Source organism: Anser cygnoides, chromosome 7, assembly GCF_040182565.1.
Source record: "Anser cygnoides isolate HZ-2024a breed goose chromosome 7, Taihu_goose_T2T_genome, whole genome shotgun sequence".
Taxonomy (NCBI): domain Eukaryota; kingdom Metazoa; phylum Chordata; class Aves; order Anseriformes; family Anatidae; genus Anser; species Anser cygnoides.
Window position 1 is genome coordinate 14705853 of NC_089879.1, and position 23221 is coordinate 14729073.

Here is a 23221-nt window from a genome sequence, read left to right on the forward strand (position 1 = left end):
ATGCGGCCGGTCCCACACACAGCCCGAGAGCGGAGACCCAGACCCCACAGCAGCTGGTCCCAAACGCAGCCCGACAGCCAAGAACAGTACCCCAACGCAGCCAGTCCTAACCACAACCCAGAAACCAAGGCCCGTACCCCAATACAGCCAGCCCCCCAAACACAGCCCTACAGTCCCCCCGACTGACCCAGACTCCAGTGCAGCCAGTCCCCCCCAAAAAAAAGACCCATACAATACTGTCAGTCCCAAACACAGCCCAACAGCTGAGACCCAGACCCATACCCCAATGCAGCCAGTCCCAAACACAGCCCAACAGCCCAGAGTCCAATATAGCCAGCCCCAAACACAGCCCAATAAGTAAGACCCAGACCCCAATACAACCAGCCCCAAACACAGCCCTACAGCTGAGACCTAGACCCCAATGCATCTGGTCCCACACACAACCCAACACCCAAGACCCATACCCCAATACAGCCAGCCCCAAACACAGCCCAACCAACTAGACCCGTACCCCGATACAGCCAGCCCCAAACACAGCCCTACAGCCCAGACCCGTACCCCAGCGCAGCCAGTGGCTGGATGGGGTCGGTGCCATTCACCAGCCCGCGGCCCTAGGCCCTCAGTAGGGGCGCGTGGGGGCTGCGGGTCCCCTGAGGACACAGCAGCGGGTACGAGGGACGGGGCCAGGCAGCCGCAGGGCGGCGGGCAGGAAGGAAGAAGGCTGGCGGCGGCACGGTGTGCACGGGGAGCTGGAACCCACTCCGCCCCACGCAGCCCTTTGCAGAGACAGCAGGGCCACAAGGCAGGGAGAGCCAAGCAGTGCAGCCCAGGTCACACCGCGCACGGCACCATCCGGATCGTCCCGGGCAGCAATGGGGGCAGAACAAGAGGGCAGATGCTGTGAGGGAGCAGCCCCCGGGCAGAGCAAACTGCCCGCCGGCCCCTGGGCCCCTCTCCCCGCTGGAAGGACGGCCGGCCGCCAGCCCATCTGCTCCTGTCCGGGTGGGATTCGCATTCCTCTTCACTGAGTTTCCTTTAAGCATCACATGGGGTTGAGCTCTCCTTCGCAGGCTGTTCCCATTAACCCCGAACAAGCTGCCTGCTCTGGATGCTGAGGCTGGGTTGGCACCGGGCAGCTGTTGCCCACCTTCCCTTCCCCTCCCCTGCTGCTGCTTTTTGGGCACAGCCCCGAGCTCCCTGCTCTGCAGTGCTGAAACGCAGCCCCAGCACCCATTGCCTGCGCTCCCAGTGGCACCGCGATGGGACATCTGCAGGCTGTGCCTGGCTGGGGACACCGTCACCAAGCGTGGCGGGAGGGGAGCTGTGGAGCTGGGAAGCAGTACGTCCATTTTCCTCTCTGCCTGTTTGGTTTCCCTTGCAAGACAAACGTCAGGAGTCCCTGGCACTGCCCTGGTGCCAGAGAGCACCCATGCACTGCGCCATGCCGGGGGAAGGAGGTCCCTGCTGACGATGCCCCAGGGACCCCACATGCAGGGATACGGTCCCACAAGCAAGACCCACACCAAACGGGGCTGGCTGTGTGTGGGATCGGCCTCGTGGGACCTCAGGGCCCTGCCACGTGCATGGAAGAGGTGCTGAGGCAGGTCACTGCATGGCCTGGATGCACCTTGCAAGAGCACACTGAGGGAGACGAGGGTTCAGAGCAGGAGGAGGAGAGATGTGGGGCTGGTACAAGCCACATTCTCGCACTCAGCACCCCCACGGGTGCTCTCACATGGGTCCACAGCCCTGCAGGAGGGCCGAGCTGCCCGGCTGCCTCTCAGCTAGCATCTGGGCTGGACACAGGTGGTGGCGAGAGGCTCGGGAGGTGCTGCAGGTCAGCTGGAGGAGGAGGGGAGCAGTGAGCCTGCTTGCTGCTGGGGGGAGCAGCCAGCGAGAGGCAGGTGGTGACGCAGGGCGAGCGGTCGCAGATGAAAGTCCCTCGTGGCAGGGGCGGAAGGAAGGAGGCTCTGCGTGTCAGCTGTAGCCCTGCTCCGGGAGCAGGCACACAGGGCTGTCAGAAGCAGCTCTGTCCTGCGATTCCCCTGAGATCTGGCCAGAGCAAGTCTGTGCCCACAGGGATGGATGGAGAAGCCGGGGACAATTATCCCCATGTCAGCCACAGTGGGAATCCAGCACCGCAGAGCTCCTACCAGCACGCCCAGGCTGGGCTTGTGCTCTCATGAGAGCACCCCGTGAGACAACCCTGCTGCCTGAGGAGCTGTAGGAGGGCCACAGGAGGTGACGGCACCCAGAGGGACTCTGCAATTAACAGGGAGCACCGAGACGGAGCCAGGCCAAGAGCCGTGCACGCCGGCACCTCTTCCAGCTGAGCAGGGCTGGGCCACAGTTGTGCCAAAGGAGCTGACTTTGGTTTTCTCCCACCCCACGAGGCCTCCAGGCACCTCTCTGCGTGCTGTCTCCTGGGAGCTGTGCAAGCCCAAACACGGGGCCGTTGCTTGGTTCCCAGTCCTGCCCCACAGCCGTGCCCTGGGGCTGCAGGGCAGCTCGGGGAGCTCTGGGCCCTGCCCCTGCCAGTTCATTTTCACTCCCTCTTGTCCGCCGCACGTGCACGTTTCCCATCTCAGCTGCGTGCAGGCCTTATAGCTAGATAAAAGACCACTCAGGTTTACGGGCAGGGGAGGACAAACCACGACCAGGCATCGCTCTGCAGACCTGCCACCTTCCTTCTGCGCGGGCGTGCTGCTCCCACACAGCGCTCAGGACCCCCAAAAGGGGCCAGGGGACGAAGGGGGCAGCATGCAAGCCCTCGAGGGCGAACCACAAGCCTACGAGCACACGTCCTGGGCCGCTCTGAGCAGGGTGCCGTGCCCTCCAGCACAAACCACCGGTGCAGGAGGCATTTTCACGGTGCTCCTGTACCGGGCAACGGGGCAATGGCGGGGGGAGAAGCACCGGGACCAGGGCGATGCAGAAGGGGACAGCCCCCTAGGGCAGGGGGCGAGGGTCCGGGTCCGGGTCCGGGTCCGGGTCCGGGTCCCGGTCCCGGTCCGGGTCCGGGTCCGGGTCCGGGTCCGGGTCCGGGTCCCGGGTCCCGGGTCCGGGTCCCCGGTCCCCCGGTCCCGGTCCCCCCGCCCCGCGCCCACGTGTTGCCGCGTACCCGGCGCCGCGGGAAAACGCGCGCCCGCCCCGCCCCGATTGGGCGCTTCCCGCCAGTGACGCCACGCGGCCCCGCCCACCGCGCGCCGCGGCACGGAGCCACCCCCCCCTCCGACTTCGCCCGCTGTAAAGATGGCGGCGAAGCCTCAGCGCCCGCCCTCTCTCAAGATGGCCTCCCTCTGAGGGGGCGGGCCTCCTCACCCCGCCGTACTCCCCAGTTAAATTTCACCCGGCAGCGAAGGGGTGCGCTCCCGGCGGACCCCGCGCGGGGCGGGGCTTTCCCGCGCGGTGCCCGCCGGGAGCCGTAGTTCGGGGCGGGCGGCGATCACGTGGCGCGCCCGGCAGTGGCGCCGCGTTGGGAGCGGAGGCGCCAAGATGGCGGCGCTGCGGGGCGGAGCGGTGCCCGCCGCGGCCGGGGCCGGGACCGGGAGCTGCGGGGGCTCGGCGGGGGCCGTCCCGCGGGGGCCGGCTCCCGGCGGCGCCCCTCGCCCGGCTCCCTTCCGCGCCGGCAGCCCCCTGCAGGTAGGCGGCGGCCGAGGGAGCGGCGAGCGGCGGCCGTGACACGTGGAGGCCGGGGCGGCTCCCGCCGTGGCGGCGGCGGCACCACGTGTACCGGCGGCCCCGGGGTGCCCCCTCCCCGGGAACGGGGAGCGGGGCGCTGCACCCCCCCTCCCCCCCCCGTGGTGCCTCCTTGGGGTGCGGGGGGCTCGGCTCGGGGTCCTGCGACCCGGGCTCCGGGCGGTGGCACCGGGACCGGCGGGCACTGGGCGGCACCGGGGGGGGGAGAGGGGTTGGGGAGGGTCCTGGGGGCTGGGGAGAGGGCGGGGGGGACCCCACAAGGGGTCCCATTGGGGTCCTGCTTCGGGTTTGGGGGGCAGGGTTTTAGGGGGGTGGGATTTGGGGGTAGCAGGATTTGGGGTGCCAGGATTTGGGGGTGCCAAGGTTTTAGGGGATCACGATTTCGGGGTACCAGGGTTTTTGGGATCAGCTTATGGAACGCCAGGATTTTGGGGTACCGAGATTTTTGGGACCAGGTTATGGGGTACCAGGATTTTGGGGGTACTTGAGTTTTTGGGACCAGCTTATGGAATACCGGCATTTTGAGGTACCAGAGTTTTTGGGACCAGGTTATGGAATACCAGCATTTTGGGGTACCAGGGTTTTTGGGACCAGGTTATGGAATATCAGGATTTTAGGGTACCAAGATTTTTGGGACCAGGTTAGGGGTTACCAGGATTTTGGGGTACTTGGGTTTTTGGGACCAGCTTATGGAATACCAGGGTTTTTGGGACCAGCTTATGGAATACCAGCGTTTTGGGGTACCAGGATTTTTGGGACCATGTTATGGGGTACCAGCATTTCGGGATACCAGCATTTTGGGGGAAGCCACCCGCCTGTCACTGCCCTGCACCCCCCCCCCCCCTCGGCCGCGTTCCCTCGGCGAGGCGTGCGGGGCAGGTTCTCAGGGACGAGCGGCGCGGCGCTACGTGACGCTTCCCCCAAGCAGCCCAGGAATCCTCCGAGCATCCTCCCCGCTGCCGGGGCCGCCCCGCGCCCTCTCCGGGCGGCTCTCCCCGCCTTGGCGGCTCGCCTGGGTGCCCGGCGCCGCGGGGAGGAGGCTGTCCCTGCTCGGGGCGTAGCCGCGGCACGCCAGGCACATGTGTCCTTGCTGGCAGCCCGTGGGCTTTGCGTGGTTCCGTGGGGTGCCCTCTCCCCACCCCCCCGGCGAGAAGCTGGGATGGACACGTGGATGTGGAGCCCTTGATTTGGGTGCTTGGGTAGCAGAGCAGCAGGCAAAGAGCCCCGTCGGCGTACCCAGATCTCCTTTTGGGGCTGGGGGCATCTCCCCGCATGCCCGCTGGTGACGCCCCGCGTCCGCCCTCGGTGCCACGGTGTGCACGGAGCTCGTGCCTGTCCTTGAACATCCCCGCGACCCCGGCACCTGCGAGCGTAAAGCAAACGCTCCCCGGGGGGGCTCCTCCTCGTCGCAGAGGACGCGGCGGGGTCTCGGGGTCTCGGCGGGGAGCGGGCTTGGGCGGCTCCGTGCCCCCGCCCCGACGCTCCAGCGGCCGGGGCAGGAGGAGGTGCCCGGCCCCAGGTGGATCAAAGGGAGTCCCCGGGGGAACGCGGCTGCCGGTGACTCAGAGCTGTGGGACTCCTCGCAAGGTGCTGAGTCAAAGGAGTCGGGGAGGGCTCGGGAGATGCCCTCCCTCCCGGGACAGGGCCGCTTGAGTGGGAGGATTTCATTTCCCTGCCGCGCGTCCAGCGCTGGCCGCGGCTGGAAGCCTCTCATTAGGCGCCGCCGGCGGTGGGACGAGCAGGGCAGCAGGGCCGTGACGCCGCGTCCCCCCGAGCCCCGCAGCCCCCAGCTCCACCAGAGCCACCCCAGTTCCATGAGGATTCTCTGGGATTTGCTGGGGATCGCCTCCAGCCCATGCTGGGGCCGCCTCCGGCACAGGGAGGAGGCCGGGGCCGTGGAGCAGCCCAGCCGCGCAGCCTGCCCTGCGCCGGGGGCTGTGCCCGGGTTAGGAGGGGGTCTCGGAGGGGTCGCAGGTGTGCTGGGCAGGGGGTTTCATCCTGCTCAGGCTGCGGCGAAACACCGGTGGGCCGTGTCCGATGCGCACGGGCTGAGCCACGGGGATGGGGATGGGTTCCCCCGGCCTGGGGTTCGCCCCTCCGCTGCGTTTTGGGGGCGGACGGCTGGCTGGCGGCTCCCTCCCAGCTCTCCCAGGGCTCCGTCCTTGGTGCCCTTATCACGCCCGTCCGCGTTATCTCTGCCCAAACCCATCTGCAGACGGGAATCCAAGTCCTGTCTGGTGCCGGCGACACGGCTGCGCTGCACCTGGCGGGGAGGGCAGGATCCGGCCTCAGGGGGACACCCTGGGCAGGGGGCCGGGAGGGACGGGGCGCTGGGACCTTGGGGCAGGGGTGGCAGGGGGGCAGTTCTGGTCCTCGGCCGTCAGCACAGGGCTGTGTCCGTGTGCGGCGTGTCGCAGAGATGGGTTCCGGCCCTGCCACTGATGGCCGCTGATCCCTGCTGCTGAGCCCTGCACATTTGTGTGAGTTTTGTGATGTTTGGGGCTTATCTGAAGCGCCGGAGCCGTGGTCGGGAGGTCCGTGGGGTGCGGGGGACAGGCTGCCTCTCCTCTGCCTTTCGGGCACGAGAGCTGCGTGGAACCTGGGAATTGCTTTGCCTCATTCCTCTTCACCTGCCCCAAAAATCCCGAGGGCGCTGGGCATCAGAGGGCAGTGCGGTGGCCCCGCTGGTACCCCAGAGGGTCTTAGGGTCGGGGGCTGGAACCGGCACGGTGCTGGGGGGCTTCGTGCGGTGGGCAAACCTGCCCAGAAAGCAAGGGAGGAAGGCTCCTTGTGACCTGCAGCCTGCCCGGCTCCCTGCTTGCCCCCCTTTGCCCGTTTTGGGGTGCTGCGGTGGGCTCAGGTGCTGCTTGCGGAGCACGAACCTGCTGGAGGTCCCGGATGGAGACGCGGGCAGCGTCTGCTGGAGGTCACCGTGGGCGCCGGTGGCGGTGTGACCTGGCTCCCCTTGCTCTCGCAGTGCTTCTCCTTCGACGAGGACGACCTGAACTTGACGTCGCTGGACGCAGAAACCATCCTGGAGGCCGAGGAGATCCTGGGGACGATGCAGAACTACCTCGACTCCTCCGTTATCTCCATCATCGAGGACCTCTCCCTGAGCGAGGTGGGTCCCCGCACGCGGGGCGGGGTGGCCTGGGCGCCGCTTGGGGCCACCGCTGCGGCCCGTTTGGGGGTGGTCGCTTCGCCGCGGCCGTGCCCCGGTGCCCTCTGAGGTGGCGCCGTGCCCCTTCAGCAGAGCAAGGCCTGCCTGGACGCGCAGAACGAGCTGTCCCTGCTGACGGCCATCACGGAGATCCTGGACAGCACGGACGACGAGACCCTGTCCCCCTTCGACACCATCATGGACGCGGAGCTGCTCACCTCGCCTCGGGAGCGGGAGAATCCCTCGGTGAGCGGCGGGGGCCTCGCCCCGACCCCAAAATACGTGGGAAGTGCCCAGTGGGGGCTCTGCCGGGGCCTGGCACGGGGAGGTGGGCTGCTGCTCCCCGCTGCCGCCTGGCCATGGGGGGGACAAGGGCTGAGCCTTTTTGGGGTAGGCTCTGGCGTGGGGCAGGAGGCTCGGGGGAGCGGCGTGTCCGTCTGCGTGGCCAGCCAGGGGCTGAGGTGGGAATCGCAGGGGAGCTCCGTGCCTCATCCCCCGTCCGTCTCTCAGTTTCAGAAGTTTCTCAGCTTGTCCCGGCCGGCCCTCGAGTGCGAGAGCCCTGCCCTGGAGCAGCCCAAGGGGCTCCGGCCTCCGAGCCGCAGCGGCAGCGTGTCCTTGTCTGGCAAGGTGAGCGGGGGGGAGGCTGGAGGTGGCCGTGCCCATAGCGCAGCTGGGAGCAGAGCCCGAGGAAGCGGCTCGGCCGCAGCCCCTCTGCTCTCCCCCGCGCGGTGGGAGCTGATGGGAGCTCCGGTTCCTCTCCCCAGCCTGACGTGGAGCTGCCGTGGGAGCGCGTGGCTCACGGCCTGGAGGAGCCGGCGGCGCCGAAGAAGCAAACCTGCAGCACCCCGAGGGCGGAGAGGAAGCAGGGCCGGCTGCGGGCCCGCGAGCAGCCCCTGCCGCAGCGCAGCGACGGGGAGGAGGAGGAGGAGGAGGCGGCCTCCAGCCCGGAGCTGGACAGCAGCATGGAGGCCGCGGAGTTCTGCGTGAGCGGGGCCGAGGTGATGCCGGAGGAGCACGAGGACCCCTGCATCATCAACACGGGCGACGTGTCCCTGAGCGAGCTGGTGAAATCCATGCACCCCTACTGCCTGCCCACCTTCACCGTCTGCCTGGACCCCGAGACTGAGCCCGTGGCCAAGGAGCTCCTGAGCGGTCCCGTCCTGCTGGAAATCGTGCCTGGCGAGGGGGAGAGCGTGGAGATCCCCGTGGTGCTGCAGCCCCTGGCCCCCAGCTTCCCCGGCCTGGAGCCCCAGCTGCTGGGCGCAGAGGACACCGGGGAGTCGATCCCGGAGCATCGGGAGGAGCTGCCAGGAGATCCAGAGCAGGAAAACGGGGTGAAGGAGGAGAAGGAGCCCAGGCAGGAGCCCTCCTACCGTGCCCCAGAGAGCAAGTCCCCAGCGGAGGCCGTGGCGGTGGGTGGCAAGCGCGAGGGCTGCGAGAAGGGGCGCGGACGCGAGAGAGCGAGGAAGAGTCGGAAAAAGAAAGCGGAGGAAGGGCCGAGCGAGGAGCCCCGGCCGGGCAGGGACTGCGTAGCCCACCGGCTGCGCTCGGGGCGGCCGAGGCGGGCGGCGCGTCCCTCCCCGCAGGTCTCGGACTTCCTGGCGCGGCAGCTGGAGCGAGCCAAGAAGGAGGGCCAGATGGAGCTGCACGCCGAGCGGGCGCCGCGGCCACGCGGCCGGCCCCGGGGCACGGCAGGGGCCTCCCTGCCCAAGAAGGAGCACCCTGCGCCACAGAAGGAGCCACAGCCAGAAACGGCGAGCGTGGAGCCGGAGAAGGGTGAAACCGTGGAGCCTTTGGAGAAGATTTCGGAGGAGCCCCGAGCGGTGCCGCAGCCCAGCCTGGAGGACCGGGATGAGGGCAAGGGGACGGCGCAGCCAGGCGGCGAGGTGGCGGAGGCTGCCTCTCCGCTGCCGGAGCAGGGCACGGGGACGGAGCCCCCCCAGAGCCTGCCGGCGGCAGAGCCAAGCGAGAGCCTGCCCAAAGAAGCCAAGCCCAAGGCCCTGAGCCTGCGGGAGTACCGCATGCGCATGCTGCACCGCCAGCCCAGCCCGGGCGGCAAGAAGGAGGGCGAGAAGCAGGCAGCCAGCAAGTGGCCCAGTGTCCCCGAGCCTCCGACGGAGCTGGCGGACATCCCCTGCCTGGTGTCCCCCGCGCGCCCGGCCACCGATACCGCCGGTGCTCAGAAGAGCCCGGAGAAACCCGGCAGCCCCCTCGCTGTGCCTCCTCCTGCCAGCAAACCTCCCGTTGCCCCGGCTCCAGCTCCGGCACCGGCCTCGGCCCCGCTGCCTCCAGCCTCAGCACCGCCGGCACCGGCCTCGGCCCCGCTGCCTCCGGCCACGCCGATGCCTTTCGTCGCGCCCCCCTGTGCCCCCTGCTGCCGGGGCGGCCCCCCCCGGGATGCCGCCAGCCTCTGCGGGTGCTTACGCCCTTTATCCGCCAGTGCCTTCCTGGCCCTGCTTCGGCCCGCAGCCCGTGGGCTGCCACGGTTTGCCCCCGCCGCCCAGCGCCGGCGCCCCTGGCGCTTTCCACATGGTGCCTGGCATCCCGCCTCCACCGATGGCCTGGCCCCCGCCGGCACTGCCGCCCCCGCCGCCTTTTGGCCCCTACGGCCCCCCGGTGGGCTGGGCCCCCCCATCCTACTGGCCAGGTATCCCCATACCGCCTCCAGTGCCTCCCCTGGCATACGGGGACCCCGGAGCCACCCTGCAGGGCGCTGCACCCGCCGCTTTCCCGGCTGCCGGCCCCCCCGGCACGGCCCTCCTGCACGGGCAGCCTCCGGTGGCCCCCACACCCAGCTGCCTGGAGCCGCCGGCCTTCCCCGTGCAGCCCCCGCCGGGCGCCGAGACGGGGGCTGTGGGCGGGCAGCCCAGGCCGGCTGCCAGCAGGGTGTCGGACCCCAGGAGGCAGGCACGGCTGGCGGGGGAGAGCCCCCTCCCCAAGGCCCCCCCGGCTCCAGCCCCTGCCCAGCCCCAGGCAGCTCCGTCAGCTGCCGCTGCCCAGCCCGGCAGGGTCCCTCCTGCGGCGCCGGCACCGCACGCGGCTGCTCCCACCCAGCCCTCAGAGGAGCCCGCTGCCGCAGCCCCCCAGCCAGCAAAGCCCCCCCCGGCTGTCACCCTGAGCCCTACGGAGGTGTCGGCCGCCGCTGGCCCTGCTGCGGGGTCCCCTGGCACGCACCCCACGGAGGAGGCCAAGGGGGCTGCGGAGAAGACCCCTGCGGAGCCGCCCGGCCGCAAGCCCCCCTCCCAGGCTGCGGCCCTGCCGCCCAAGCCGCCTGCCGCACGGCTCTCGAGGCACCAGCCGCTCGTCAGCCCGGCGCAGCCCAGCGACAGCAGCAAGGACATCGTGCGAGCCTTCATCAGCGAGATCGGTGAGCGCGGGTGGCGGGGCGGGGGCCGGGCAGCGCCAAACCGGCCGGGCTGCGGCGCTGCGGGGAGCCGTGGGCAGCGGGACCGGTTCCAGCCGATGCTCCCTGGTGGTTTTGGGGGGGTGAGAGCGGCAAAGTTGTGCCCGTGGGCTCGCCCCGCCGTGTTTGGCAGCGTCTCCCAAGTCGTCGCCTGCGGTCTGGGCTCGCTGCGCCCAAACTGGTCCCTCCCGGGGCTGCGGAGCCGGGCGCTCCTGTCCCCGCTGCGGGAGGCGCAGGGCAGAGCTGCCGCTAGCTCTGGGGCCGCTGCTCCTGCCCGAAGCTTGCCGGGGAAGGACGGCGCCGGGAGGGTGGTGGCACGCCTGACTTGTGCTCTCTCTCCTGGCCCAGGGATCGAAGCCACTGACCTGTCCAGCCTGCTGGAGCAGTTCGAGAAGTCCGAAGGTGCGGATGCGGCACGCCGTCCCCTGCAGGGTCCCCTCTGTGTGCCCGGGCTGCCTGCGCTCTTGGGGTGCCCGGGCTGGTGACACCGCGCGTGGGTGCCTTGTCCTGGGGTGTGTCTGCCTCCGGCTCCTTCCTGCCTTGTGACAGCGGCCGGAGGTCTCCGGGGTGGCCAAGGGGGTGGGAAGAAAGTGGGGGGAAGAAGGGAAAAGCTCCGCGGGGAGCTGGGCTGGGATGCCCTGAGACCTCTCCGTGCTGTGCCCCCACGTGCAGGGTCTGTCCCCTGCCCTCCAGCCCCGCTCTCACCCCCCGCTCTCTTCCAGCCAAGAAGGAGGAGGCTCCTGCGCAGCCCCCCGAGGACAGGCGGCCGGCGGGGAGCAGCGGGTGAGTACGGAGATGTCTGCGTGCCCCAGCACGGAGCCCGCACAGGGGTCCTGGGGCAGCTCGGGGGGCTGAGCCCTGCCTTCAGCCCTGGGCTGCTCGGTTCTGGCACGGTGCTGGGCTGCATCCACGGGCTCTCCCGTCAGGAAGGCTGAGCTGTGGCTCCTTGCTGGGCTGGGGGCACAGCTGGTGCTGAGCATAAAAAATAAATACAGGGAAACTGGGATGTGCAGGACTGGGATGTGCAAGCTCCATCCTTGCAGCTCTTTTGCATCCTCTGTGTGCCCCCTGTCCAGGCAACTCGATGCAAAAGTTTCTGTGAGCCCCCGGCTTGGGGACCGCGGGTGGGCTTTGGTGGCTGCCGGTGACAAAGCTCCCTTCCCCTTCTCAGGTCCGAGACGCAGCCGGAGAGGAAGCCCCCGGACGGCCTGCAGGCCTCGGAGCTGGCCAACGTGGCAGGTGATGGCCAGGAGCGAGGCGGGGGAGCTGCCCGTGCCCTGCCAGGGGCTGTCCTGGGGCTGGGGCTGCCTGGAGGGGACCCCAGGGCTGGAGGGGAGCTGGGGAGGGGGTGCCCAGCCAGGCGGGTTGCAGTAAGCTGCCCTCTCTGCTTCACCCGGACTTGTTCCTGAAAGCTCTCCGATGCTCTCCCAGGGCTCACCCCCCCGGCGACGCCTCCCCACCAGCTCTGGAAGCCGCTGCCCGCCGTCTCGCTGCTGGCCAAGACCAAGTCACCCGTCTCCGTGCCGCAGGAGGGGAGCCAGAGGACCGCCAAGCTCACGAAAGCCAAGCCGCTGCCCCAGAGCAAGCTCCCGGGGAGGATCCCCGTGCCCACCCCCAGCCACGTGTGCTCAGGGGACCACGACTACTGCATCCCGGGCACGGCGCGGCCGGAGAGCAGCAGCAGCAGCAGCGCCGGCACGCAGCCCCCCGCCACCGAGAGCGGCTCCCGCTGGAACGTCAAGCACCACCGGGACATCACCATCAAACCCATCTCCTCCTTAACCAAACGGACGCTGGACCAGCCCAAGGCGGCCCCCGCCCCCGCCACCGCCGGGGGGCCCAGCCAGGAGCCCCCGGGGGCGGCCAGCCTAGCCCCCCTGGATTATCGGACTAGCGTCCCCAGCAAGGCCACCGCCGGGTGCAGCAGCCCCCCCACCTCGGTGCTCCTGTCTCCAGCCGCGTCCCCCTGCCGGGACCAGGAGGTGCGGCCCCCCAGTGCCCAGCCCAGCCGTGCTGCTGCCAAGAGGTCCCTGCGCTGCTACCGGAGACCCCGGGACTCGCCCAGCCCCTCTGCCGGCAGCTGGAGGGCTGGCCGCAGCCGTGCCAGCCGCTCCTTCAGCTCCAGTTCGGACGGAGCTAGCGAGTCCTCATCTTCGTCCTCATCCTCATCCTCCCGCTCCCGGTCACGGTCGTTGTCCCCGCCGCACAAGCGGTGGCGAAGGTAAGTGGTGGAGCGGCGTGGGCTTGCTCTTCGGGCGTTGCCCGGTGGCTGGTGTTTTTGCAAAGTTGCCCAGACGTCTCTGTACGCCCGTTCGAGGACCTTGATTTCCTTGTGGTCCCGCTGAGGGGATGCCAGGTGAGCAGCACGGACTGGGGGAGCTGCTGTGACACCGGCATCTGGCTGAGCCTCGCCCCTGGGCAGGGCTCCTCACCCCTCCTGGAGCACCGCAAAGTGCTCGCTCGAGTCCGAGCCCTCAGCTGCACCTTGGCTTTTGGCAGCTTTCTGGATTATTAGTGCAGGCGTTGGCGTTTGTGCCACGGGGCTGGCACAGCCCTGGGCGCAGGAGTGAGGTGAGCCACGATGGCAGCAGGAGCTGCTGCAGGCAAGCAGAGGAGAAGGCCGCCTGGCGTGGCCCCACGCTCCTTATCGAGGTGGCCTCCTTTCTTTTGGGGTCCTCGTGCATCTGAGCGATGTCCCCCTGCAGCCTGGCCCAGCTGGGCTGGGAGGCGCTGGGGCTGGTGAGAGCTCCCTCACCCACGCTCCCGCGGGCGTTCGGCCGGTTTGGGAGACGTCCCAGGTCGCTGGGCCTGAAGGCCTTGTCCAAGCAGGGCTCCTCTGCCCACGGCCAGTAGGTGTGGAGGCTGGAGCGGATCAGGAGAAGCACACAGTGCTGTACCCCAGGGGGATGCAGCCTGGCGACTTGCCGTGCCGGGCTTGGCTTCCCAGCAAACGCAGCTGGGCCAGTGCTCAGAAATGTCCCCATGGACGGTGCCGCCCTGACCCGCTGTCCTCCAGGAGGGTAGGTGGCAGTGCCAGGCAGCACGCCTCGTACTCGGGGCTTGGGTCTGCCGATGGCAGGGACCGGCTGCGAGCAGCACCTTCAGAGGGGGACCCTGCTGCTGGCGGGGGGCTGCACGGCTTGACCCTGGAGGGGTTTCAGTCGCTGCCCCGTGGCTTTGCGGGCAGGGGGCTGTGGGCACTGAAGCTCGGCTCTCCTGGTGGATGCCCCAGCCCTTGGTGCAGTCGGAGGCACTCAGGATCTCCAGCAGCACGGCTGTTGAGCACAATGTGGATGCAACGGCAGCAGCATTGTTGTGCACGACGTGGGGCTGGGTACAGCAGCCCTGGTCCCTGTGGGTCCTTGCGGGGCGGTGGCCACGCTGCGTGGTTCCCCAGTGCCCGTTTCGTGCTCTTTGAAGGCTGTGCTGGTGGGAGGCTGCTCCCTTTAGGCTGCAGGGTTTGGAGCCGTGCCGAGCAATGTCTCTGCAGTGCCTTGGCATCCCCTGGCAAACTTGGGCAGACATTTCCATAGCCCGGCTCACCCTGGGGGTGCTGGTGGGTGCTGGATGTGTGGCGTGCTGGGCGTTCTGGGGAGGATGGGGGTCTCTTTCTTCCCCAGAACCTCCTGGTGCTGGGCACGGGGAGGGCTCGGTGCTGAGCTTTCTCTCTCCTTCCCCCCAGGTACCGCTCAAGATGTTCCCACAGCTCCTCCTCCCGCTCCAGCTGTGGGTCGTGTGGCAGGTCCCGGGACAGGTCCTCGTCCTCCTCTTCCTCCTCCTCCTACTCATCCAGGTCCCCGACCCGCAGACAGTCCCGGTCCCGGTCCCCCTCTCCCCGCAGGAGGAGTAACAGGCGGAGACGGTAAGCACAGCCGCCCTGCGGGGGTGTAAGCCCAGGCGTGGACCCACTCCTCGAGCATCTCCCCTGTGTCCTGGTCCTGGGATCGCTCTCTTCCAGCACCTTCTGTGACCCTCTGTAGCTCACGTGTCCGGTTTCTGCCTTGCCAGATACAGTTACGACGCACAGGACCACTACCAAAGGCAGAGGATCCTCCAGAAGGAACGTGCAATAGTGAGTGGGGTCGCGGGCACGCAGGCAGCGCTGCGGGGAGGCTCTGGCCAGGACGTGGTGGGGCGGGTGGCGATGCTCTGCGGGAGATCCTAGAGATCCCGCTCACCTGCGGGGTTTGGAGACGCCGAGCCCTCGAGCCTGGCTGGCCAGGGATCCCCCCCCCCAGGTCCCAGCTCACGGGACGGTGCCCCCTGCCCGCAGGAGGAGCGGCGAGTCGTGTTCATCGGCAAGATACCCAGCAGGATGACGCGGTCGGAGCTGCGGCACCGCTTCTCGGTGTTCGGGGACATCGAGGAGTGCACCCTGCACTTCCGCTCCGAGGGGTGAGAGCCGCGGGGCCGCGGGCAGCCCCTTCCCGGGGTCGGCTCCTCCTGTCCTCTGCCGGTTCCTCAGGAGGACGGTGCAGAGCGAGGCGGGGGGGGACACAGCCGTGCCATGGCTCATCTCCTTCCTGCCCTTCCAGGGACAACTACGGCTTCGTCACGTACCGCTACGCCGAGGAAGCCTTCGCCGCCATCGAGAGCGGGCACAAGCTGCGGCGCCCGGACGAGCAGCCCTTCGACCTGTGCTTCGGCGGCCGCCGGCAGTTCTGCAGGAGGAACTACGCCGACCTGGGTGAGTTGTGCAGCTCCCCGAGCCAGGGGCAGCCTGGATCCTCTCCTTCTCGCGTGTGTAGGGCGAGGGGGTGCAGGTGGTTGGGCTCCCAGCTCTGCCTCTCTCCTGCGATGGAGGCCAGGCTCCGTCGTCCCCCTGCCGGCCCAGCTCTGGGTTTGGAGGTCGGCGCGCGAAGCGAGGTGGGGAGGAGCTGGTGCTTGGATGGCCAGAACCGTGCCACCATCCCTGTGGCTCAGGGCAGGTTCTCTCCGTGTCTTCCAGACTCAAACCGGGAGGATTTCGACCCGGCCCCCGTCAAGAGCAAATTCGACTCCCTGGACTTCGACACGCTGCTGCGGCAGGCACAGCGCAGCCTCCGGAGGTAGCGGCAGGCACGGCGGAGCGCCCGCCCCCGCTTTTGTACTCAAAAACAAAAGACAAAAAAAGTATGGAGAGAGAGAGAGATGAGGTTTTTAAGAAAAAGAAAAAGGAAAAAAATTTGTTTTATAATCAATATTTAAGGAGGACGGGTCGTTTCCATTCGATCGGAGGGGCCCAGGCGGGTGGCAGCCCCTGGCTTGCCCCGGCCATATAATAAATGTGGATGCCCAAACACCAGCGCTGCCTCGTCTCCTCCTTCGCAGGGCCACGCGTGTGCTCAGGGGTCCCAGGGCAGCGTGGCTGCCACGGGGGGACTCTGTGTTTGGGTCTGGCCCCAGGGAGCAGCAGAATGGGATGGGGAGGGTGTGCAGATGCCGGCTGGGCACCTCGTGCTCCTTGGGTTTGAGGTGTTTGGGGAAAAGTGGGGCAGGATGGGGGTCACCGAGCCACTGAAGTGCCTGTCTCAGCCCCTAAATGGCTCGGCACGGGGTGAACGCCTCTTCCAGGACACAGCCGCGGTTTTCAGGGCTCTGCCAGAGCTGGGACTCTGTCCCTGGACAGGTTTTGGGGCCACATGCACCTCCCGTGGTGGCCACGCAGGGGCAGTGCTGGATCCCCATCCACGGCCGCTCCCTGCCGCAGGATGGGGTACGGGGGGCTCCAGCCCTCTGCGGCAGCGGCGCTGGGGACCGTGCGTGCAAGGACAGCGCTGTCCCCCTCTGTCCCCTGCTGTTGGCCTGCTGACAAACCCGGGGCGTGAGGCGGGGTGGGTGGTGGGGCAGGGGTGCTGGTGCTCCTGCTCGGATCACGCTCAGCCCTCCAAGGCTGGGGTGGGCAGCAGGTTTGGAGGGGCATGGCCCTTGCTCCGCTCCGCACACTGGGTGGCTTGTGCTGCTCCGTGGCTCAGCACTGGATGGGGATTCTCTTTGGTGCCCCAGGTATGTGGGGTGTGTTCAGGCTGCCTGTGGGGTGAGGCCCCGGGGCCAGCTCCCCCCTGTCCCGTCCTGCCCAGCCCTGGACTTTGCACAAGGGAGGGTCCGAGGCGGCGGCTGCGTGCCCCGGGCCGGGCAGGGGGCTGTTTGTAATGCAGCTTTGCAGAGCCATCGGTCGATCCTTTGCACCCCGGTGGGTCAGGGTCTCTGTAGGCACAGCTGGAGGCTCGTGGCAGACCCCTGTGTGCTGGGGCCAGGACAGAACTGGGCCCCATTGCCCTGGTGAAGCTGTGGGGCAGCCCCACGAGCGCGGCGTCACCCTGCGTGCCCGTGCCGCTGGGCTGGCCGCGGTCCCCTCTGCTCTGCTGCGGGTGAGGGGAGGCAGGGGGTGTGAAAGCGTTTGTGTTGCCAAAAGAATTAACACCCGGCCGTCGTGCCCTGTAAATCTTTCAAGCGCTGGAGGCTGGCTTTATCCCCCCGCGTTGCAGTTTAATGGTTTCCGTTCGCAGTAACCTGGCCCTGTGTTCTGGGGTTATTGATTTAAGGCCTGGTGGGGAGGCTGTGAGGGCTGCAGAAAGGTGTTTTCCTGCCGCCCAGCTGCTGGCAAAGGCTCTGTTGCAAAGAGGAGAGGCAGGGAACTGCGGTCTCGCTGGAGCCTTTGGTCTCATGGACCGCGAGTATTTCTGCTGAGCTGTTGCATGGACGCAGGGATTTTTTTTTTTTAATTCTTTTTTCCCCTTTGTATCAGCTGGTTTGGGTTCCATGCACAAAACGCAGAGGGCCTGCAGGAGAGCCTGGTGCAGCTCTCTCCTTGCACAGCCTCTGCTCAGGGCCGGAGGGTGCACAGCCCTTGGTCCTGCTGAGCATCCCCCCAGCACCAGCAGAGCCCCTTACCCACAGGAAAGGTTATTCTGGGGCCGTGGGGCCAAGCACCTGCATCGCCACGGGGCGGATGAGCTCTCCAGCCCCCGACTTAGGATGCTCAGCATGCACCTCCCAAAAGCTGACAGGCACAGAGCTGGCCGTGCGACACTCCCAGCCCTCAAGATTTGGGCTGACTGCTCGGCTGAGAGCTCAGCCTAAAGCAAGGGCTGGTGCTGCCCAGTGGCTTTGCCCACTCAGCCTCGGATCCCTACAGCAGGAGCTTCAGGGAGCACTGCCCCAGCTCCACGAGGCCGTCCAGAGGGACGGCTGGTGCTGGGATGCTGGAAGCATGGGCTCAGAGGAGCCCCCGAGAGCCAGGACGGGTGCTTGCTCCTCTCCCACACACTGGGTATCCTCCACCCTAAGGCTCCAATGCCTTCTTTGCTCTCCTACACCCCTCACCCCAAATCCCCACCTGGCCCCGGTGGCCAGCTGGGGTTTGTGTGTGCTTTAAAGCTGTGCTTGCGCAGCTGAGAGGTTGGTAAATTCCCGTGTTCCCTCCCTACGGCTGCTTTTGCAGGCACGGCTCATCCTTGTGTTCACATTGGGACAGTCCTCCAGGGCCATCCCGTAATCGTGTCCTGCAGCTGTGGGTAAAGATGCGATGAATGTTTTGTAGGTGCCTCTAAACCAAACGCCTGCTCCGGTCACCCCACAAACCAGGCGCTGCAAATGCTTCCTGACTCTTCTTAATGCAAAAGCTGCAGCTCTAACAGGTCCGAGGAAGCAAACAGGAGGGAGTAAGGGACCATTGGGTCTGCAGCCTGCTGATGGCAGGGAGCTTGTGCAAGAAAATGGCATGGGATCTAGAAAACAGACCTGAATTTGGGGAAATATTCAAACAAACAACCAAAACATACACAAAAAATGTAAGCACCGTTGTGGTTTTTTTTATCAGTCCAGGAAAATTCCCTCCTGACCCTAATCTGGCAACAGCGCTAAGCCTGGTGTGTGAGCAGACCTCTGGAAGGGTGATGCTGGGAGCACCAACACGCGAGGTCCAGAGCTGGTCTCTAGTGCTTAGGAAGAAGGAAAGCCTCGGTACCTTCAGAAGCAAATTAAGAGGGAAATTATTTCTTCTTCGCAGCGACCAGCAGAAAGCTGGAAGCCTGGGGTGGGAGCAGCACCTCCTTCAAACCACCTTCGCTCTGGTGACTCCTTGGCCAGCCAGGAGCTGTGTCCCAGGCTGCAGTGCCCATCTCCTGGGCTCTTCTGCTTAGAAGTTCACGGAGGGAGTGTTTCAAGTCAGGGTTTCTCTGCCCTGATACCCTTTTTGGAAGGCTGGTCCAGAACTTCACTTCTGGCAGGGCTAGAAAACCCTCCAGTTCCCCACCTAAAATTATTCATGGTTGTGTGCCATTACGGCATGACTTCCAGCTTTTCTTAACGTTTTCTTATCTGTTATCTTCTTTCAGTGGTTCTTCAGAAATATTTTTGTGCGCTCTCAGACCCTGGCTGGGACAATCAAGCCTTCAGTAGGTCTTCATCAGCTGGCGCTTGTTTGTCTCAGTATCCAAACAGTCTTTCTCTGCGCAGTGGAAATTTATCCTTTCCGGATGCAGAGCTGCAGGGATATTCTGGAAGAAGTCTCACAATGCCTTGCGCAATGGCAATAACGTTTTCTGTCTCTGCTAAAAATAACTTGTCTGATGCATCCTAGCATCATGCCATTCCTTTTTCACAGAAGCATCGCTCTGCTGTTTCACGTTCATCCTTCAGTGCAGCCAGGTCTTTTTATCCCTTCAGTGTTTCCATTTCATCACTTTATAGCAAATATCCTTATTTCTTGTTCCCAGGCTTCCAGGTCTGCCCTTTGCTGTTATATTTCGTCCTACGTCCCCCACCCTCTGCCAGGGTCCTCTTCTTGATCCTCTGCGAGGAACCACTGCTCCCTGCACTTGCAATCCCTCCCAGCCCCGTGCTGCCTTTGCATTTTGGGAGCTCCCACTTGGCTTTTCTGAAATCACCGATGGGTTCCTACCCTGGCTTTATTCCCCAGGCGCGCTGTCAGTAACCCCCCTGCAGCCTGGTCTCTCTCGCTTTTGGTGCAGCTTGCCGTGGGCTCTCCTCGCTGTGAAGGGATCCATCTGCACCTTTCGCAGCAGTTCCTCCTGCTCCATAGTGCATCGTGCTTAGCTCCGAATTGAGAGCCTCCTTCCAAGAAACTGGTAGCCTTGTTTAAGCCGAGATGTCTGGAACTGGGGCTGGGTTGTACTAGACTCATGCGATGCTATGGATTTACGAGAAATCCCAGCTTGCTGACTTGTGGTTTCACGCCCCAGTTACACCCCAGCTACCTCACACCCCAGCCTAACTTTTGCTTCCACCTCAGCCATCATTTCTGCTGCCCTATTCCCGTTTCTCTAGGTATCTCATCGCTCGCTGCGTTCCCATAATCACCGTTTTTGAAACAGAATAAAACCCCCTGCTGGGCTCTGCCCACAGCTGGTTGTGTCTCCTCTCCTTGCAGGCGCTGGGTGCCTGCTCCTCTGTGCAGGCCCACTGCGGGGCTGACAGGGCACCCTCGCCACCCTCTAAAGCCACATCTGAAATTGTCGTGTTTTACTTTACAGTGAATCGATAAAGAAATTTGCCTCCTCTCTCGTCTGAGGATACCTGAGCCCTGCTTTTCTGCTGCTGTTTATTGCCTGGCGTTCAGTGGGAAATTAAAGGCTCCTGTAATTGCACAATTTCTGCTCTTTATTCTCCTTGTAGCCTTAGAGACAGCACAGCGTACGCTCAAGGCCGCATCTGGTGTGCAGCCAGCCCCTGAGAATACCCGCGCGGGGCCCTTTTTACCGCCCTTTCTCAGGCCACATCTTATCCATGTCACCCCTTTTATGCCCTCGCAGCGCCCTGCTTTGCTAGCAGTGCTTCACAGCTGCCTGCTCGCCTTCTGCTTCCACCTGTGCCGATCTCTGCGGCTTCAGAGCCTCCCAGCACGTGCTGGGATGCTCCGTGCTCCTCATCCCAGCAGCGACCACAGTAAATAAAAAGCCTGGGGAGAAGCCCACAGAACCAGCGGCCACAGGCTTGTGAAATCCTTGAGGGAGAACAATGTTGTCCTGGGAATGGCAGAGGGAGACGAAGGACGCGGTGTCCCTCGTTTAACCGCAGAAGCTGCTGCTTAGGTGACAATTGAGCCCTAGGAGATAACGCTGCTAGGACAGACGGGCTTAAGGCTTCCTGACGTAACTCGAGGGAGACCCGCACGGTGCTGCGCGAGGTAAATGGAGCGTGGCGGGGAGGGGAAGGCCGTGGGGGAGCTACAAGGCTGTGAAATTGCATGTCGTGTCAATGCTGCGTACAAGCCCCGTTCCCAGGTGAGCTGATGAGTATTGGGAGCTGCATCTTTAAACGGCTTATTTTTAGAGACAGGAAGGATGTGGAGAAGGAGCAGCAAATGCTTCTGTTACCTAGAGACAGTTGGGAATTGTCCCTAAATAAAGAAGCCATCCTTCAAGCACCTGGGGGCAAAGGGTTTTCCAAGTGACACTCGTTTGCTAGAACAACACTGCACAGGCTTAAAAATAATAATAATAATAAAACAAAAACCACCAACAACAAATTTAACAGCTTCAGCCATGCAGCTCAAGAGCAGGTATGGCTGGCAGCACGTGTTAAATGGCCTGACGCGGCCAACAAGCACGATGCCTACAGCCCATCGGAGGTCTCGTGAAGCGCACCCAGGACACGTACGGTACTGTGCGTTGGAGATGTATGGACCCGGCAAAGTCCATCTGCAGCACACCAGGACACAGAGCCCAGCACGGGGGTTGTGGAGCACACGCTTCCAAGACCCAGGGTTGCATTTAGCATCTAGGCAAGGTATTTGATCTGTTAAAAGTACACATTAAGTGTATGACAGAAGATCATAACAGCTGAGGAAATCACAGCGCAAAGGATGAGGAGCTTGCTCGGGCTTTTATAGGCTTTGAAGCCTGGCAGCCGGACGGTCGGACCCCGCTTCGTTCCATTTTCACCCATGGACAAGACCACGATTGCTACGTAGTGTCTCGTGGGAGCAAAGGGACCTGCAGGATGTAGCTGGTCACAGGCTGTAGCTGCCGCCGGGGGAAAATGAATAAGTCAGTGTCCTCCGGATGCTGCCGGAGGCAGGCTCCAGAGACGGCAACGCTATTAATGGCCTGGATAAAAGGAATGGGTCAGGGCAGGACGGGATCGCTGGAGTGCCGATAGCAACCGGGGAAAGAGGTGACAGCAGCCAGCATCGCTCGCTGCCGTGGACAGCTGTTCACTTAATCCCCATCTCTGTCAACATCTCTAAACATCTCCAGGCGAGAGCGAGGCTGGGGAAGCAGCAGCCCCTCCCAGAACTGCAGCCCGGGCTCAGTTTTGTCTTCGTTCCCTCTCCCGCGTGGTGCTTTGACTAGTGGCTAAGTCCTCAGACCTCGGCGCTTCCCATTTGACTATTCACCTCCGTCATCAGTTAATGAGGTGTCCCTGAGTTTATCGGGACCAAAATCTGGCCTGAAGCCGTCAGTCACTACCTTGTTTTAGCAGTGTTTTCTTCAGCCTGCTGGGAGGCACGTGATGGGGTGAGGCGATTACAAGGCTGGACCCAAACCTCGGTAGGAATCGTACATCGACCCGTTCCTGTTAAACCACAGCTGTCTGCGAGGCAGTGTAATATTGCAAAAAATCGTTGGGTGTGCACAACGGCATTCGGGAATTGGAGGCTCTGGGAAAGTCGCTTTTCTTGGCTCTTCTTCCCTCCAAGCTTGCTGTAGGGCCCTCAGTTCCCTGTAGGCTTCCTCCTACTGTCTAAAACATGTTTTTATTAGTAATCTTTGTGTTTTTAGCAAGCTGCTGTTCAAAAACGATTTTGGCTGGCCTAAATGTGTGGTGGTTCATTTTTTTTTTTAACTTGTCAGAATTTGGGATTTTCTGTGCTTTATCTTTGGCCATGACAGACTTCTTGAGGGATGTCTTTTTACTTCTCAATGTCGTCCTTGCTGAGCTGTTTGACTGTGCCATATTTGGAGATTTTTTTTGGTTAGCATATTTTGACTGACGGCATATTTAAAGCTTTAAACACAGGGACTCAGTGTCGCTCGCAAGCACTTCGTCCCTTCATCAGCTGCTTTCAAATTCTTAATTACTTTCCTGAAGTTTATACTGCTTCCCTTTTGAAGAAGGGTGTACTCCTCTCCCTTTTTGAAGTTACATCACACTGCAATGTACTTTTTTTCTTGCCTTTTCCTCTCTGCAGTGATGAATTTGAGCACGTTGTGTTCACTACGACAAAGTTACCGTTCACTCTTCCATGTCAGACTCTTCCCCCCAGTGCACTCCTCATGACTAACTCAGGAGCTCATTCTCCACTTCGCTCCTCTGAGTGGTCATTCTAAGAACTGTTGATGGCTAAAAATACAGTCTTTGCATCATTCTTTGACATGGCATCCACTCGGTGTACATGGGGGTAATATTTCCCGTTATTATTATGTTTTCTCCCCTGACAACCTCTCTAAGTCCTCCAACTGTATTTCATTCCACCGGCCTAATCAGGTAGTCAATAGTGTGTGCTTGGTATTACTCAGACACATATCATTGTGTAGACGCTCCTGGTAGTTTAAACAAAATCCCAGACTACTTTTTTTTTTTCTTCCTTTTTTTTTTTTTTCTGGAACCTGGGCAAATGGTGTCCTGGTAGCCTGAATCAATTTCTGTGGCTTTGTGCCTTGAGCTGCTGTTTTTGCAATCTCCTGAAACATGTCAAGACCTTACGCTGACTTGTGTTTTTTTTTTTTCCTTTTTTCTGATGTTGTTGCTTTTTAAAAATAGAATTCACGTGTTCAATGTCTAGCTCTGGGCTTTCCTGTATGAAACTGTCTTCCTCCAACCAGCCCCTATTTCAGTTTGCTGAATCTACCTTTGTTACTGAAAATAAAACTTCCATCACCTTGGAGAAAGGCAAAGAGACTTTCCAGCTGTATGCCCTCTCCTCATCTTTGGCAATGGCAAGAAGCATTTTATGATCATTACTGGTTAAGGTCAGCTTACTGCGTATGAAGACATTCACTTTATATACCCAT

The 23221-nt window shown here is 63.7% G+C and overlaps 1 protein-coding gene across 1 annotated transcript; it reads left to right on the top strand.

Moving 5' to 3' along the window:
* Positions 1-3461: 3461 nt before the first annotated feature.
* PPRC1 (PPARG related coactivator 1) lies at positions 3462-15546 on the top strand. The gene is given in 15 exon segments (XM_067000387.1): positions 3462-3642; positions 6677-6820; positions 6950-7105; positions 7370-7486; positions 7624-9216; positions 9218-10226; positions 10611-10664; positions 10985-11045; positions 11434-11501; positions 11694-12483; positions 13945-14124; positions 14271-14334; positions 14536-14657; positions 14798-14949; positions 15211-15546. Coding segments are annotated over 15 exon segments (4761 nt in total). The 5' UTR covers positions 3462-3495; the 3' UTR covers positions 15315-15546.
* The last annotated feature ends 7675 nt before the right edge of the window (positions 15547-23221 follow it).